At 37.6% G+C, this 18012-nt stretch overlaps 2 protein-coding genes across 2 annotated transcripts; one reads left to right on the top strand and one right to left on the bottom strand.

Annotated features, from left to right (window-relative positions):
- Positions 1–2143: 2143 nt before the first annotated feature.
- Positions 2144–3218, top strand: LOC142607348 (uncharacterized). Its single transcript, XM_075778834.1, has 2 exons — positions 2144–2519; positions 2584–3218. The coding sequence occupies exons 1-2, from the start codon at positions 2144–2146 to the stop codon at positions 3216–3218; spliced, it is 1011 nt and encodes a 336-aa protein (XP_075634949.1).
- An 11555-nt stretch (positions 3219–14773) lies between these two features.
- LOC142605777 (pentatricopeptide repeat-containing protein At4g14050, mitochondrial) lies at positions 14774–16955 on the bottom strand. The gene has a single exon (XM_075777217.1). It carries the CDS (start codon positions 16826–16828, stop codon positions 14996–14998), a length of 1833 nt encoding a protein of 610 aa, XP_075633332.1. The 5' UTR covers positions 16829–16955; the 3' UTR covers positions 14774–14995.
- Between the last annotated feature and the right edge of the window lie 1057 nt (positions 16956–18012).

The following is an 18012-nucleotide window of genomic DNA, read 5'->3' as shown; positions in this document are numbered from 1 at the left end:
TCTCACCTCCCTCTGTCTCTCTCTATCTCTCTCTCTCTCTCTCTCTCTCTCTCAGACACAGCACCTCTCTCTTTCTCTCATCTCATCCATTTTTTTCCTCTAGCCGCCGATCGCCGTCGCCACCAATAAGAGCAAGGTCGAGCAAGCCGAGTCGTCGGACGGCCATCGCGAGGAGGGGGCGGTGCTGTGAGGCGTCGATCTTGCTCCGATTCGTTGGTTTTTTTTTTTTTTTTTTTTTTTTTTTTTTTTTTCTGGTGTGGGTGAGGCTTGACGGATTGGTGGGTTTGTTGAAGGGTGGCTGATCGGTGGGCGATGAATGGGTTTGGGTGTGGGTGAGGCTCGACGGATCGGTGGGTTTGGTGGGTTTTTTTTTTGGGTTTTTTTTTTTTTTTTTTTTTTTTTTTTTTTTTTTTTTCTGGTTTTCTTTGGATTCCGGTGTGATTGGAGGCCGGAGGCGTCGACAGTGGCTGTGCCGGGTTGTGTTGGATTTTTTTGATTGGGTTTTTTTTTTTTCTGGTTTTCTTTGGATTCCGGTGTAATTGGAGGCCGGAGGCGTCGACGGTGGCTGTGCCGGGTTGTGTTGGATTTTTTTGATTGGGTTTTTTTTTTTTTTAACTGGTTTTCTTTGGATTCCGATGTGATTGGAGGCCGGAGACGTCGACGGTGGCTGTGCCGGGTTGTGTTGGGTCTGTGAGAGAGATGAAGGTGGGAAGGAAATAAATATTTTATTTGAGCAAACGTGTATAATAAACAATTGATATGAATGTTTTGTAAAAATAGGTGTGTAAAATAGAAAAAGTAGGTTTTTTAGTGCAAAATAGAAGAAAATTTTGCATGAGCTGATGCAAATGCTCTTATATCCTTCTATCCCAAACATATTAAAATAAAGAAAGAGAGAAATTATTCTTAATTCTATTCGTCTTAATTCTATTCGTTTACTTTCTTCACTCTGAAAAGTATTGAAGAGTATGGCGGGTGCGGCGATAGTGGATCAATAAAATAAAGCCCTTTCGATTCTTGGGATTGTTTTATATTATGGGATCTTGATCCGGAATAGGATTTAATCCAATCATCCGATTTGTGTGAGCTGGAAGTGGGGTCCCGTTACTGTTAGTGCACATGCCTGCTGTTGCGGAATTATTATTATTATTATTATTATTATATTGCTGGGGAGATCAGAGCAAGATTAAGGATTTTTATTTTTTTATTATAAAAAAATCATTTAATAAATTGGACATTGTAACTTAGAATTGTAAACAAATCTTTCAGATAAGAAGAGGCCGTATAAAGTATCATATATTTTTGATACACAGAGATATTCAATTTCTAGGTGAGACTTCGTGCGTGTGCGTGAACTGCATGGACTTTGAGACCTTACCTACTGAAATTTCTTTGCCAACTTAAATATAATTAATCTATAGGAGTGATTTGGCGTATTAAAATCTAAATTTTAATTAATAAGTTGGACAGTGCATCTAAATTATTGGACAGTGCATCAAAATGAGTTGGATAGTGCGTCTAAATTTTGATGCACTTTCCAATATAAATATAATTAATAAGTTGAGACTTCGTGCATCAAAATATGTTGGACAGTGCATCAAAATGAGTGAAGTGGAATTATTAAAATCTATCTTTTACATGGAATTATTAAAATCTAAAATTTCAAATTTTGATGCACTGTCCAACTTATTTCGTGAAATGAGTAAAGTGGTTATCTTTGGCATGGAATTTGACAAGAAACTTAAGGAAAAAAAATGACACTAAGAGCATTCTCATCAAAAGTGCTAAAAAATATATCATTTAACATTTTAAAATATTACTTCCTCCGTCCTATTTAGTTTGTCCTGTTTGAAAAATTAAACTTTTTAAGGAAATATCATTTATTGTCTTGTCTAACTTTTAAAAATGTATTAGTTTCCAAAATTACCCTTAAATAAATTTGTTGATTTTCTTTTCAAATGGAGTAGTTTTGAAAATTAAATAGGGGTATAATAAGAACATTAGTAAATTAATGATTTTTATTATTAGAAATAGGACAATATTTTGGGATATCTCAAAATAGAATAGAGGACAAACTAAGTGGGACGGAGGGAATACTTTTTTTTAACACCCTACTTTATATTATTCCTAACATCAAAGGGTGATGGCAGGGGACTTCAATGAGGTTCTGATGGGAAATGATAAATTCGGGGGGAGAGCTGTGAATATTAGTAGAGCTTTACGGTTCCAAGAATGCATTGACTTCTGTAGGATGATTGACATTGGTTTTTCTGGGACCCGATTCACGTGGTTAAATCAGCGTCCTTTAACTAATCTCATCCAAGAAAGAATAGACAAGGTATTCGTTAACGCGGAGTGGAATGGCTTATTTCCAAAAGCATCTGTTCAACACCTTGAAAGAGCACACTCTGATCACTGCCCTGTATTGTTGTGGCTGAATAGGAGTCAAGATGTCAAGTTTCCGCGCCCTTTTTCGCTTTTAGCCAATGTGGCTGACCCACCCGGACTTCCCGAGGATTGTGAGAGAGGCTTGGGCCAGCCCAACTAGGCTATCTGCGGCTGTTTCTAATTTTGTGGATAAAGCAAGGATATGGAATAAGAATATTTTTGGCAATTTGTTTCATCGTAAGAAAAGAGTCCTTGCCAGACTTGGGGGTATCCAAGCAGCCTTGTCGGTTAATCCTAACACTGTTTTGGTGGATTTGGAGAGAGATTTGAGAGCTGAATTCAACGAAATTGCCAAGTTAGAGGAGGAGTTTTGGGCCATGAAATCCCGGATAACTTGGCTGGTGGAAGGGGATAGGAATACTAGTTTTTATCACACCTCGGCTTCGGTTCGCAGAAGGAGAAACCGTATTTCGTGCATGAAAGATAGTGTTGGTAATTGGATTCAAGGGGAAAGAGAAATAGCTGACTATATTAGAAAAGGGTTCTCGAATCTTTTTACTTCTGGCCACAGCTATGCCTTCAGGTCTGCTTGGAATCCTCCTTTTTGGAATCACTGTCTAAATAAGGCTGAGGCAGAGACTCTTGTCCGACCAGTATCCAATGATGATATTACTGCTGGGTTGTGGTCTCTTAAAGCTTTCAAAGCTCCTGATCCTGATGGTCTTCATGCGGGGTTTTTTCAACGATTTTGGCTATTGGTTGGTGACTCTGTGCGTGAGGAAGTGAAAGGTATCTTTGCCTCAGGGAGAATTCCGGTTTATCTCAATTAGACTCTAATCACTCTTATTCCTAAATGTCAAAACCTCGAAACCTTCAACCACTATCGTCCTATCAGCTTATGTAATATGGTTTATAAGATAGTCACTAAGATCATTGTGGCTAGACTAAGGCCATTGCTTCCTGGACTTATTTCTCTGCTTCAAACAGCCTTTGTGCCGGGTCGGAAAGGAGTTGATAATGCGATTATTGTTCAGGAGATTATCCACTCCATGTCTAAGAAGAGGGGGAGAGGTGGGAGCATGGAAATCAAAATTGACTTGGAAAAAGCCTATGATTGGCTTAAATGGAGTTTCATTAGAGACACTCTCACTCTCTTCAAAATCCCCAACCAGCTGATCTCCTTAATTATGAATTATGTCTCTTCTTCGTCTATTTCCATTTTGTTCAATGGAGGTACCTCAGAGCCTTTTCTTCCATCCAAGGGTATTAGACAAGGTGATCCCCTTTTCCCTTATCTCTTCATTTTATGTATGGAAGTTTTGGGAGCCTTCATTGCTGATAAGTGTAATTCCAATCTTTGGAACCCCATCAAGGCTTCTCGGAGTGGTCCGACATTCTCACATTTATTTTTTGTTGATGATTTAGTTCTCTTCGCAAGGGCTGATCGGAAGAATTGTGTGGCGGTTAGGGAGGTGTTGGACTCTTTTTGTAGCATTTCAGGCCAAAAGGTTACCCATGAGAAATCCTGTGTCTTCTTCTCTCCCAATGTGTCTTTCGAAGTTAGGGCTGAACTGTGTGACATTTTGGGCTTCCAATCTACTCCCTTGTTAGGAAAATACCTGGGGTTTCCTATTAATCACTCGGCTGTACCCCAAGACTTTGGGTTTATTATTGAGAGGGTGCAAAGCAGACTAGCCGGGTGGAAAGCTAATTAGCTATCCTTTGCTGGTAGGCTTGTTTTAACCCAAGCTGTGACGACCACAATCCCCAACTATGCCATGCAATGCCCTCCCAGCAAAGATTCTGAATAGCATTGATAGACTTAGTCGTAATTTTCTTTGGGGTTCATCAGAGAACAAGAAGAGGCTTCATTTGGTGAGTTGGAAGAAAATTTCAAAGCCTAAGAAAGATGGGGGTTTGGGTATCCAAGCTGTCAAAGCTAAGAATGTTGCTAACCTAGCCAAGTTAAATTGGCGTCTTCATACCGAGTCTTCCTCTCTTTAGGCTAGAGTTCTCTCTCAAAAGTATTGCACCCCGAGGAGGTTGTCCAATATTCGGTCTTTCAAGTCTTGCTCAGTTACCTGGTCAGCAATCAAAAAGGGTGAATCAGCTTCAAAAGAGGAGCGAAATGGGTAGTTGGTAAGGACAACAAGTTATCGCTCTAGTTTGATAAATGGTTGGATAGAGGACCACTTCAGAGTTTAATTACAGGACCTCTTAATAGGGGGGAAGAGCAGATTGCCTTAAAAGATGTGGTTGGGTTCTCGGGTTGGACTTGGAGTGGATGTTCTTCCACCTTTCTTGACAGATTGATCTCAGAAATCAAAGCTACCCCCATATCCTTTTATGCTTGCAATACGGATTGCATCACTTGGTCTTCTTCTCTGAGTGGGGTTTTTGAACTAAAATAAGCTTATAAACTTGCTCAATTGGAGGAAGAAGGTCATTACAAAGGCTGTTTTGATGGGGGCTGGATTTGGAAGGCTTTCACTATCCCGAAAATCAAGTGCTTTGTGTGGCAGTGCTTACACAAGAGCATTCCGATCAGTACTGTTCTTGCAGCAAGGGGTATGGAAGTTTCTCCGGTGTGCCAGCTGTGTAGGGAAGGTATGGAGTCCATTTTACATGTTCTTAGAGATTGCCAAGTTGCTCGTAATCTATGGAATTCTTTATCCCCTCCTATGGCTGATTCTATCTTCTTTAGTTTAAATACTTCGGATTGGCTTCAAAAGAATTGCTGCAACTCTAAAACCTCTCTTTTTTTGGGTATCAGTTAGGGTATTATCTTTTCTTTTGGCATTTGGACTCTTTGGCTGAATAGGAATGGTGTGGTATTTAGACAAGAGAGTGGGCAGTGAAATTTAAAATCAGATGTCCTCGCTAAAGTAACGGAATTTGCTTACATTGGTATTAATGAAAATTAGCCTACCAACTGATGGCAGATTGCTGTCAGTTGGCTTCCCCCCCCCCCCCTTCCCCCCCTTCTGTCTGGTTCAAGCTTAACTTGGATGGCTCTTCGCTTGGAAATCCAGGGAAGGTGGGTGGTGGAGGCCTAACCCGAAATGATAAGGGAGAGTGGCTAAAGGTTATGCTAGAAATGTGGGGTATTCGACTAGTGTGGCTGCGGAACTTTGGGCTCTATGCGACGGACTCAGATTATGCATAGCCCTCAAGCTTCTTGCTGTGATCATCGAGTTGGATGCCAAGCTTATTGTTGATCTTCTGCAGAAACCTAATGGCCATCGGAATTGCATTGATGCTTTAGTAAGTGACTATAAGACTGAGTTAGGTAAGATTCCTAGAGTCCAAATTAATCATTGTTATCATGAGGCGAATAAGTGCACTGATGCACTAGCTAGAAGGGGAGCTTTGCTCTCCCAAGATTTTGTAATTTTCTTAGACTCCCCAGCAGATGTTTCCTTGCTTTTGAGTCTTGATTTCTGCTGGGATGGCCTATGACCGTATTGTTCCTTTTTAGTGTTTTATGAAATTCCCTTCTTTACCAAAAAAAAAAAAAAATCAAACATTTTATTTTTTTTAACACTTCATTAAAATATTTTTATTTTTTTATTGTCAATGCATCTCTTTCTCTTTCTTTCTTCCTCTCTCTATGCATATCTTTTCTCCCAAACAAAAAACACCCAACCTATCACTCACGGCCACTGCCAGCCACCACCATTATCAGAAAACCCAAGCCACCACCCACCATAAGAAAACCCAAGCAACTGCAAAACCGAAGCCCACTGCCACTGCCACCAGCCACCACATCCCACACCCACACCCACCACCGCCCACAACCTCAAATCCCAACCACCAAAACCACAAATAAGTCACAAACCCAAAATCAAACCACAAGAAAATCACAAACCCAAAACTAAATCACAAACCCAAAATCAAATCACAAACAAGTCACAAACTCTAACCCACAACTGCTAAACCACCAAGAACAAATTTCACAAACCCAAACCCACAATGAACGGAAAAATTTCACAAACTCAGACCCATGAAGAACAAATTTCACAAACTCAGACCCACAAAGCAAAAATTTCACAAACTCAGACCCACGAAGAACAGAATTGATTGGTCAACGACAGGTAGTGAAACCGAGTGGTGGCATTGGGATTTGGCGTCTCTGTCGAGTTTTGATTCGAAGTCTAGGTGTTTTGGGTGGACCGATTAGACCCACGCTGATTAGAGACCCATGCCGAACTACAAGCAATTGACCCACGCCGATCTCCCCTTAACGCCGATGCCCACGCAGGTCAGAGACCCACGACCCACGACCATTGCTGGATCACAACCATTGGGAGAGAGAAGGGAGAGAAGAAAGAGACGAGAGAAGAGAGAAGTGAGAAGTGAGAGTTGGTGAGAATATATATATATATTTTTTTTTACCATCCAGCTACAGTGAGTTGTTAAGCTTAATGCTAAAATTTTTAAGATTTAGCATCTTTATCGTATGTTTGTTTTTGTGATTTGAGGTGTTAAAAATGCTAAAAAATAGCATTTAGCATTTTTAACACCTTTGATGAGAATGCTCTAACCCTATTTTAAAATTGTTTTGGTGATGTTCTCAAAAAAAAAAAAGTTTGGTGATTTAAATAGACAAATCGGCGAGTCCCACTAAATGTTATTTTGTTTTGTAAACTGTTTTTACAAAATTGTTTTTAGAAAGTTGTTCTCAAAATTACTGTACAAATTAGTTTTCAAAACTTTATATCTATTTTCTCAACGCAGATTCACCATTCAATAATATAATAATTTACCCTTCTAAAAAAAAACTAATTTAATAATTTTAGGGTAAATTAAAGTAATCTTGAAGTTTGAGGTAATACCAAATACATCCAAAAATTTTAAAATATGACCAATTTGATCCTTAAATACAAACAGCGTGTAATGCCATTTATTCATTATCTCCCAAACATTTTTTTAGTTCATTTGTATTCTTCATTTTCTCTCTTCTTCAACTATAATATAAGCACATGTCTCTCACTCACTCTCAAGCTTAAACTAGTATCCAATAGATATACACAACTAATAGGCCAAAAATGTATTGACCCATTGTGATAAATTAACCAATTAATTAGCTAAGTGAATTAATTAGGTTCAATTGCATGCAACAAGCGTGACAGCACAAAAAAATCACCAAATAACTAAATATGCAGCGGAAAATAAATTAACATGGTGATTTATTTACGAATGGGGAAAACCTACATGGCAAAAACCCTACCGGGTGATTTTAAGGTCACCACTCCTGAGAATCCACTATTATCAAAACAAGCAGTTACAAGTAAAGCAATCCCAATACCTATACCAACCTATTTTTTGAACCCTTACCCCAATACTCAATTGGACTTGTTCTGTAGTGACAATCTCTCCTTATATTGCACGGCTCATAGTACGTGACTAATTAATAGATGCGCGGATTCCAGTACGCGACTTTATCACCAACTTGAGAAGGAGGTTGGTTGCAAATTTCTTTTGTTCTTCAACACCTGAAGATCATGAAGTTGCTTGGTCACAAAACCTATGGTGTACAAACACAGCAGCTTCTTCAAGAACTAGGGCAAACTAGGTTTCCGGTCACACTTGAGGAATTATGCTCTTGTGCAATTGTGCTCTTGACTGTGCAACCTAATACGACCCTTAAAGTAATCCTTATATATGTTTAGGGTTGTGAGAAAAGAAAGCTCAAACACATATTCACGGATTGGATGAAACAACTCATTTAAACCTCGATAGATGCTAGCTGTCGAGTTTTAATGAACAACACTTCTTCACTTGTTTCTTGGACAGACTTGAAGATCATAAAGTTCCTTGGTCACAAAACCTATGGTGTACAAACACAACAGCTTCTTCAAGAACTAGGGCAAACTAGGTTTTCGGTCACACTTGAGGAATTATGCTCTTGTGCAATTGTGCTCTTGACTGTGCAACCTAATACGACCCTTAAAGTAATCCTTATATATGTTTAGGGTTGTGAGAAAAGAAAGCTCAAACACATATTCACGGATTGGATGAAACAACTCTTTTAAACCTCGATAGAGCTGTCGAGTTTTAATGAACAACACTTCTTCACTTGTTTCTTGGACAGACTTGCATGGCGTTAACACTTGAACTTGAAATATTGTTTCTTGAAGTATTAAACACATTCTAGATCTACCCAATTACAAGTAAAATGCATTTTGTCAAAGGATTAGCCAATACATAAAATATTGACATATGTTCCTAACATCCAATCACATATGTCCTAACAACAACCATATAGTTAAGAAACATTCCAAAAAAAATTCTCATTAAATTAATATCCACTTTTCAAAACCATATACATTCTCATTTGGGAATTTTTTTTTATAGAACATTAAAAAAATATCTCACTATATCAATAATCAAATCAAGATCAACCCATTTAGATCCAGTATCACACAAGACAATCAAACTTAGATCAACTAAACTAAACAACCATCCACCATCAGACCTCAAACATACCCAAATAAAAAATATTTCAAAACAAAAACCAAACCCACAATATTTCAAAACAAAAACCAAACCTCAAACATGTGAGATTTGTGGGTATATTGGTTCTAAAACCGTTCAAGTGGCGGAGTTTGTTGGTCCTTTGTTGAGTTTGAAACCTTATGGCTTGGCTTGGCTTGGCTTGAGCTTGAGAGAGAGAGAGAGAGAGAAGGAGAGAGAGTCTTTCTAGTGTAAATGAAAGTAAAGAGATAGAGCAAAGGAAAAGGAAAACTTAAAAAATGATATAAATGATTTAATAAACGGTACACAAATGGTGTTAGCGTTTAAGGGCCAAATTGGTCATTTTTTAAAAACTTTTTGATGTGTTTGGTATTATCCCATATCTTAGGGTAGGTTGCTGTAATTTACCCATAATTCTATATTCTTATTTTTCTCTCTGTTCTCAATCATTACTCTCTCTCTCTCTCTCTCTCTCTGAGTGATGGTTGACAATGTTAATATCATATTTTGTTTACCCTCGTTTTGGGTGCCAAAAATCCCAATTTGGCTTTTAAAAAAGGCAAAGGTTTATCTGCAAATCATTTAAACTCTACCAATATCATTTTATTGGATGTGCATTTTGAAAATCTAACAATAAAATTGAATGTTCTTATTACATCTTCTATGCTTGCAAAATTTAAAGAAGATAACTATATCATCAATCAAATGTTTAAATTTCAAGTTTTTGTAATCTAAAATTATGCATAAAATATAATTTTATAGATCGAATAGTAAATAACATCTGATTTGAACGAAATTTGATATGAATGTTAAGAATATAAACTACATTAAATCAAATGGTTAGATTTTCAAAATCGTATCCAATAAAAAGATACATGAGGAGTTTGAAGAGTTTCTCTTTAAACTAGTTTAGAGATAAACTATCCTTTAAAAAGTTTTCAAATTACAATTTTGACCTTGGGATCAAGATAATGTTAAAAATATTTTAATTTATCTCAATTGAACATCAAATTAACCAATTTCATGAGTGCAGTGTTAAAATGACCAAAATGCCCATTGTTGATTTGCAATCAACGGCTTCAAAGATTCACCCAATGGTTAAATTTCATTATTTCACATCAAAAATAATATTTCTAAACATTTGTCAAAAGTTTAACTTAGTTTATCCATGATCAACTCGGGTTCGGTCTTGATTTGACCAAAACTTTGACCATTCGTAAGGATTAATTTAACCTCACGTTGTAGAAAATTGGATTCCATTTAAAATGATAGCTCATGAACCATATTGAATTTAAAATTAACAAGATATCGCAATAACAATGATGACTTATGCCAAGAATCCAAAACACCATTGTAGAACCAAATAAATAGACATTCTATTTTACAACACTTGCAATGTTATTACACAAGAAAAGTTGATCATCCAACATATCTCCACTAGCAAGATGGCAGTTGATCCACTTACTAAGGTCACTGCTAAATATGTGTTTTTGCTAAATATGTGTTTTAGACTCATCGTAGGAGTTTGAAATTTTGTTGGATTTGATATGTTCTTTTTGATACCTTGTAAACATTGTGATTATTCATATCATATGCAATAATGAGGTTATTAATTTTAATTCATGTTGTGATGTGATTGATATTGCATAATGGGCACATTATTTGAGAATATGTCACCATACTTAGATTAATCTACTCACATGAACAATCACCATAGTGCTTGAGTAGTGAGCGGGATGAAACATAGTGATCACTTTGGCATTTTGGAAAGTGAGCAACTAATCGTCTTGAGTAGCGAGTGGGAGCTTTGCCGTAGCATACAAATTATACTATAAATGTTGTAGTCAACAAATTAAGGGAGTGGTTGTATAAATCCCTACATTGTCACTATATGAGGCTTCGTTTACCATTACATGATCTATTTTAATCCTTTTTTGACCTAGAACTATGTCATGAAGGCTTGATGTCGCTACTTAGCATGTCATCTTAGGGCCATGATAAATTACGATCTCATAGAGCATGTCTAGGAAAGCAGTCAAGTGTGAATGAATTAGCATGAGTGTCTCTCAAAGATTATTTAGAACACTATTCATTCTATGGCATATAGTCCTAATGATTATGATGAATATTTGTTTTTCAACATAATCATGAGCATTCTATATGCTATGGGATCAAATGTTGCTTTGAGTTTTGAACTCATGTGGTATTAAAAAACTTGAACTAGTGCGATAAATTTGGGACATAGATGAGATATTATGAGTGATGTACTACGTTAGTTTAGATGATGACTTAATATAGTACTCATACCCTACACACTCCATTTTCTATATGAAGAAAGGATTGAATTAGAGATTGAGAGGGTCTAGTTCTAACTTTAGTTCCCAGTATGGACGGGTGGAAGATATTAATAATTGGGTCAGATTCAACCCGACCCATAACCCATGGCCTAAGAATTGTCCACATGGTTATTAAGTGTATTTAACTTTGAGCTCAAATTTAAATTGATTTTATATGAGTTGTCAAAATCAATAGTGAAGTGTTAAGATGAGTGATTGAGTGTTTGAAGGATACTCATCCTAATAGTGGGGTTTATCCCTATTGTGCGTGCCCAATTCCCTGTTATTGGGCCAAACTCATAATTGGGCTCACAATCTACTTGTTATTGTGGGTTTTTGAGTATCCTACAATGGGAAGTTCCTAGATAAGTAGACTAAGGCCCAAAAGAATGGCTAAACCGAACACTTTTCTTCCTATTTCTCCTTCTCCTTCACCTCTATTTCTTCTCTATTCTCCCTCCTACAACAGGTAGTTCCCATGGACAAGTTTAGGCCCTAGAGGTCTACTAACCAGGCTGACTAGACACCTTTACTCCGGTGTTTCCTCCCTCGTTCTCTCTCTATTATCTAACTTTTTCCTTTTTAGTGTCTAACCCCTTTTCCTCTATTTATAGTCTCTCCATAGTAGGTCAATCATGATTGATTTCTAACAATCTTCGTGTGGGTGGGGCCCATTTGGATTATTCCTCATAGAAATGGGCCCTACTTTGGAAACAGGAATTTGAATATTGGAACTAGTGCTAGATGCCTAATGGTGCTTAGCGGCAGTATTCCCTAAGGCACTATCAATGTATTCCGGGATGCGTCCAAGCGATAACGACACCAAGGCTCGAGCAGACCTCAGCCTAACCTACCATTCATTCCGTACTAACTGATCCTATCAATAATGGGCCTAAGACTGCGTATTGTACAGCTTAGGGCCCAACCATAATAGGCTTGTGGCCACACACCGTATATTAGACAAACTTTTTCCATCCTTCTACTTTTCCACTTCCAACCAAACAAAAATGAGAGAAATTAAAATCTTTTTTATCCTCATACTTTTCCATCCTCCCACAATTTTACTTTGGAGGACGAATCATTTTGAACGATTTTACTTTGCGTTTTTTTATTATAACTTATTTATTAAAAAGGGAAATAAATTAAATAATTTCTTTAAAAGGCTAATATATCTGTTTATTTGTTGAAAGCCAAGAAAAAAAATGGGGGGAAAAAGAGACCAAGCTATAAAATGCCAAACCGACACTTCGTAAAACCTCAAGTAAGTTGGTATAATTTATCAAATTAAATATTGAGATTTGATCAGTAGGGATGACAATGGGGCGGGGCGAGGCCAAAAGATGGGGTCTTTATCCCCGCCCCGCATGGTATTATCTTGCCCCATCCCCGCATGACGGGGAAAACTTTCTTACTCCATCCTCGCCCCTTAGGGCCTCGCCCCACCTCATAAAACCCTACTTTTTTGTTAATTTGCCCTACAATTAATACAAATTTTTTTAATGAAACCTATTTCATTTATAAAAATATGCTTAAAGTTACAACTAAATTTATCCCATCAAATCAAATCAATTTTTAGAAAAAAATTGAATAATATATCCAAGTGTTTAACAAGACAATCACAAAAAAAAATCTCATAGTATAACACATAACAAAATAAAGGCAAAGAACCACATTGGGTAGAATAAAATAAGCTAATATTGATATATTTGTTTAAATAGTAGGGTTTTAGGATATGAAAAATTTACAATTATAACCCTTAGTAACGCGGGGTGGGGCAAGGATGGGAAAGGACGGGGCGGGGTGGGTCTAAAAGGTCTAAACCCATCCTCGCCTCGCCCTATGGTGCAGGGCTAAAATCTTGCCCGATCCCCTCCCCACCACCTTTGTGGGGCAGGAAAAACCCGCATGGAGCGAAGCGGGGAGGGGCAAGTTAATTAGTGAGGCGGGGCAAAATTGCCATCCCTAAGCGGCATGTCTCCATCAAAGTTTCAAATTACACCAATTCATGTGAATATGGAAATTTAGAAATTTTCTTAGTTACCTCTAATAATGCATTGGTTGCTTTCAGCAAGGAAATGCATACAATAAATAAAGGCCTACTAAATCCATATCATGTCATTGTTGAAATAGAGTCCAAACTTTAAATTCATGTGCTAAATGCTAATTCAAGTTTTGCGTTTTCCTTCAAGTCTTTCACACGCATTCTTTCTCCTTTCTGCAAGTATTCTATTGTGATGTGCAAACTATGTTGGATCAAACTATGAATGTGGATCGGTGTTCTTCAACGATCACCTCAATGTGGAAATATAAGGCATGCAATGACTGACCCATATTATTTACAACGTTTTTTGCAAGTTGAAGGGGAAAAAAAAAGATGTATATTTCTCCAAGTTTCAATTTGCAAACAGGGTCACTTTCACGCGTCATCTATTGAAGAAAGTCCTTTCGTTAAGACAAAATTGTTGATCACTTTAAAATTGCCTATCACTGACTAAAACAATGTTTAGTTAGTTGTTAGCAAGTTGAAGGAAATAACAAGGATGTAGACCTACTTAGTCACTTTGAAAGTATATTTCTTTACTATTCAATTTTCAAACAAGATCACTTTCAGGTTCTTAGATTATTGACTGGTATCGTCTAATAATAGCTCCAAACTCTTATTGGCACTAGGGGAATGGATTGAGAATTCATAGTGTGACCTTGTGGTATTATCTATCAATTCGTAGTTGCTGGGTCCAGGCCTCTTTGTTCAGTCTTTTCTTACTTTTATATATAAAAATTCTATCTTCTTTTTTAAAAGAAATAAAAAAATAATAATGTTATTAATTAAATATTGTGAAAGACCAAAACAAATGCAATTTTGATGATAGTTAACAGACAGTTTAATGGAATACTAACTAAGGTCTTAATTGAATACTTTTAAAACTTAGAGAACTGAATTGAATAAAAGCAGAGTTAGAGTACTAAAATGAATTATGGTGAAACATAGGGGATGGGTTTTGTATTTTAGCCTAAATTATAATGACTCTTTCTCCTAATCAATGCAGTTTTTTTTTTTTTTTTTTTTAATAATAATTTTTAGACAAACATCTAAAACCAGTTGAGGACTCATGATCAGTATTACAGCTCATTGCTTGGTTATAGACTGATTCTATTTTGAACAAGATAGTTAATGTCTTAGTCAGATCCAAAAGAGCAGCCTCTGCTGAGCCTTTAGCTTTACATTGTAAATGCCTAAATTCCTTTAACAAATATGCTCCTTTACTTTGAAGGATCGACTATCCTCTACGACCTCTAGTGACGTAGAGTTCAAGATCAATTAATAAACAACAAAGCAAATGAAATTTCTCACAATGCTTCTTATAAATTCTGCTTCATCAAGCCAGTGATACTCAATTCCATCATCCAAAGAGAGCAAAATTTAAAAGAGTAATCTCCCAAAAGCAAAAATAAGAGAGAACAATTCGTCAAGGAATACATATCCCCTGAAGTGGTGATGCAATACCCACAATTATAGGTAAACGTCAACCACTTTCACCGTAAAGCCTATGTTTTCCTTGCCTTGGAGGTTGAAAATATGAGATCAATGTCATTTAAACCATTGGTGATGGCAACACAGGTTAGGCCATATGTGTTCCAATAAAATTAGCAAGCCTCAGAAATTAAAAAAACCAAAATGAAAGGAAAAGGCTAAATACAAGACGCTTAAATAAGCAGATTCAGACTTGAACCTATGATCAATAGATGGCAGACATGAAAAACCAAAAGAAAAATTCCGACACAGAGCTGCAAAATCACCAAAAATCATTGCATGAACACTCTCCGTCCTTGAAATGGTGATATCTATTGGCATCTCTGACAACAATTTCCCTCTTCATAATGGTGCTTATGAATTTTAAAACTGTGTGACAGTCTCCACAAACACGAAGATTCTTCACTACCCGAATAACTGTCCCCGGGACAGCCTTAAGCAACCCGTAGGCCACAGCCAACCTCTCACTATGCCAAAATAGTTGTCTTTCCTTCTCATGCCACTCCATGTCATGTAAAACAGAACTAATATCTGGAACATAACCCCTCCTCCTCATCTCTGTATCCAACTTCTTAAGCAAACCAAAAATCGCATCCTTCATAGAATGAGCGGTCTCCCCAGCATAAAACACTTCACTTTCCTTTCCCAATTCAATACAACTATAGCCTGGTTGCTTTTTAACTTCCATGAATGCCATCAACTTTCTCACCTTTGAAACCTTTTCCCACAATTCCGCTCTAGCATAAATATTAGACAACAGTATATATGTAGATGGATCTTCTGGTTCTAAACTTAATAGATGATCAGCAACCCTGATTCCCATTTCAATATTATTATGGTGCTTGCAGGCACTTAGTAAAGCTGCCCAAGTAGGTTCATCAGGCTTAAATGGCATTGAATTAATGAGATTCTCAGCCTCATCTAGCTGTCCTGACCGACTAAGAAGATCCAAGAAGCATGTGTAGTGCTGCAGAGAAGGATTAATCCCATAATCCTCCTTCATAGATTTGAATAGATAACGGCCTTTACTTACTAAGCCAACATGGCTACAAGCATAAATCAATCCAACAAAGGTCACTTCATTTGGCTTCACATCAGCATAAATCATCTCATCATAAATAGCCAATGCCTCCTTTGCTTGCCCATGCTGAGCTGTCCCAACGATTATAGAAGTCCAGGAAACTACATCTCTTCGTTGCATCCTACCAAAAATTTCCTTCGCAGCCAGAATATCACTACATTTGGCATACATATCTACAAGGGCATTACTTATAAATATGCAAGACTCATAACCAAGAGTGATAACTAGGCCATGAATCTGCTTCCCAAGTTCCAGCACTGCTAGATTAGCACTTGCACCAACAATGCTTGAAAGAACTAATGGATCAACTATGTTGACTCCTTCTCTTCGCATTTCAATAAATAAATAAAACGCATCAACCCCATTCCCACTCTGTACCAACCCTGAAATAAATGCTGTCCAAGAAAATAAATTCCTGACTGGTACCCTCTGAAACAGGTCACTAGCCTCCGATTTCCTCCCATGTCGAGCATACCCGGATATCATAGCAGTCCAAGAAACTGAATTTTTCAAAGAAATTGAATCGAAAACCCCACGTGCGTTATCAAGTAATCCACACTTGGCATACATATCAACCAAGGATGACTTGACAACATTGTCGTCACGAAATGGGGACAACACAAAGTGGGCATGCACTTGCTTGCCTTTCCTAATATCACCCAAGGTAGAACATGCCTTAACGAGGCTAGCAAGCACAAAATGGTCAGGTCCTAATTCATCATCCTTGAGCATGGAGGTAAACATGGAAAGAGTTAGGTGGGGGAGGTTGGCCTGGTTGTGGGCAGTGAGAATGGAGGCCCATGAGACATGGTCTCTGTGAGGCATTTCGTCGAACAAGTGAAGGGCATCTTGAATGAGACCACATTTGCCGTACCCGTCTATGAGGGTGTTGGGCAAAGGACCACAGTGCTCTAGGCCAGCTTTGATAATTTGGGCATGAAGGTTTTTGGCAGTAAGTGGGGTATGGCGCCTTACACAAAGTTGGAGTTGATGGAGATAGTGAGAGACAAGCATTCATCACCGTTTTGGCCTAAATCTATCAGGTAAGGATTTTTGTTTTTGAGACCAACGTTAGTTAGCCAAAGTGGGCGGAGTCTCTGTTATATACTACTAGCGCCAGTGAGTCTGTCTCTACTCCTCCCTACCCTTTCATCCAAACTGCCGCCATACAGGTCTATATATCACAATAACAAATGGGCTATACAGTGCCCAGGCTTTATTGACTTAAGTTAAGCCCATTTTTTTCTAACTTTTAATAATTAAAAAAAAGGGTCAAGCCCATGGTTGTCCCACCTATTAAGAATTTAATTCTATTTTTTTCCTGCATATAATTTTAGACAAATTATATGTCCATAATATTTTTACAATATTTTTACTACCTGACAACAAATCTTAAGTGACAAGTTGTTACTGGTTGTTATTGTTGAGGCAAAAAAAAACTTAGTTTTAGGTTCAAATTTGAACCTATAATAACCACTGTAATTTGTTGTGAAAATATTATAAAAATATTGTAGACGTAGCATCTCTCCTCATTTTATAGCTGAGGATGAATGATTTGAGCTTGGATCATTCTTTTATTATATACACCGTTGACACTGAAAATTTGAAAGCAAACCCTAGCCCAAACCAAGTAAGCATGGGCCTAAAGTGAGCTTTGTGGACCCATGGGTCAGTAATAAACCCATAAAAGAACTGGAACCACAGCTGGGAATTGTAGCCTAAAAAATGGAATAAATAGAGGGCCTCGAATAAGGCGCAAGAGAGATTGCTTTGAAGCATAAGAAGAAGTGGATGGAAAGGTCCATAGAAGGCCAAACCTCCCTATGAAAGAAAGGGACGAAACAACACGATTTCATCAGAGCAAGAATGAGACCCCTTAAGAACGATCCACAGATTCCCAAAATAGGGAAGACATCATCCATGATATGTAGCACTCCTGAGGCAAGGAAAGGACCAAGATACTTTAAAGGGGCTGGTTTGCTAGGAGAGCAAAACAAGAATGAACGAGGCAAGAGACCGTGTAAAGGCAACCACCCTAATTAAGGAGGAACGGCAGAACCAAGAAGATGATGAAATAGTAATTTCCACCCTCCAAGCATGGGTACAAAAGGAGGTGACCATGCAAGGAAGAGGATCATCAACTCATAAACAAAAAAGCAACTCCGCTCACTCAAATAGAAATCTTAGCCTAGAACCAT

Source organism: Castanea sativa, chromosome 1, assembly GCF_040712315.1.
Source record: "Castanea sativa cultivar Marrone di Chiusa Pesio chromosome 1, ASM4071231v1".
In the NCBI taxonomy this organism is placed as follows: domain Eukaryota; kingdom Viridiplantae; phylum Streptophyta; class Magnoliopsida; order Fagales; family Fagaceae; genus Castanea; species Castanea sativa.
This window is presented reverse-complemented; position numbering and strand designations above follow the sequence as displayed.

What these genes read in the sequence shown, in the direction of transcription:
- LOC142607348 (XM_075778834.1), top strand. Translation starts at nt 2,144, where the DNA reads ATGGCAGGGGACTTCAATGAGGTTCTGATGGGAAATGATAAATTCGGG. An exon ending in ACCCGGACTTCCCGAGGATT is followed by an intron (nt 2,520 to 2,583) that starts GTGAGAGAGGCT and finishes TTGTGGATAAAG; the next exon opens with CAAGGATATGGAATAAGAAT.
- LOC142605777 (XM_075777217.1), bottom strand. Translation starts at nt 16,828, where the DNA reads ATGCTTGTCTCTCACTATCTCCATCAACTCCAACTTTGTGTAAGGCGC.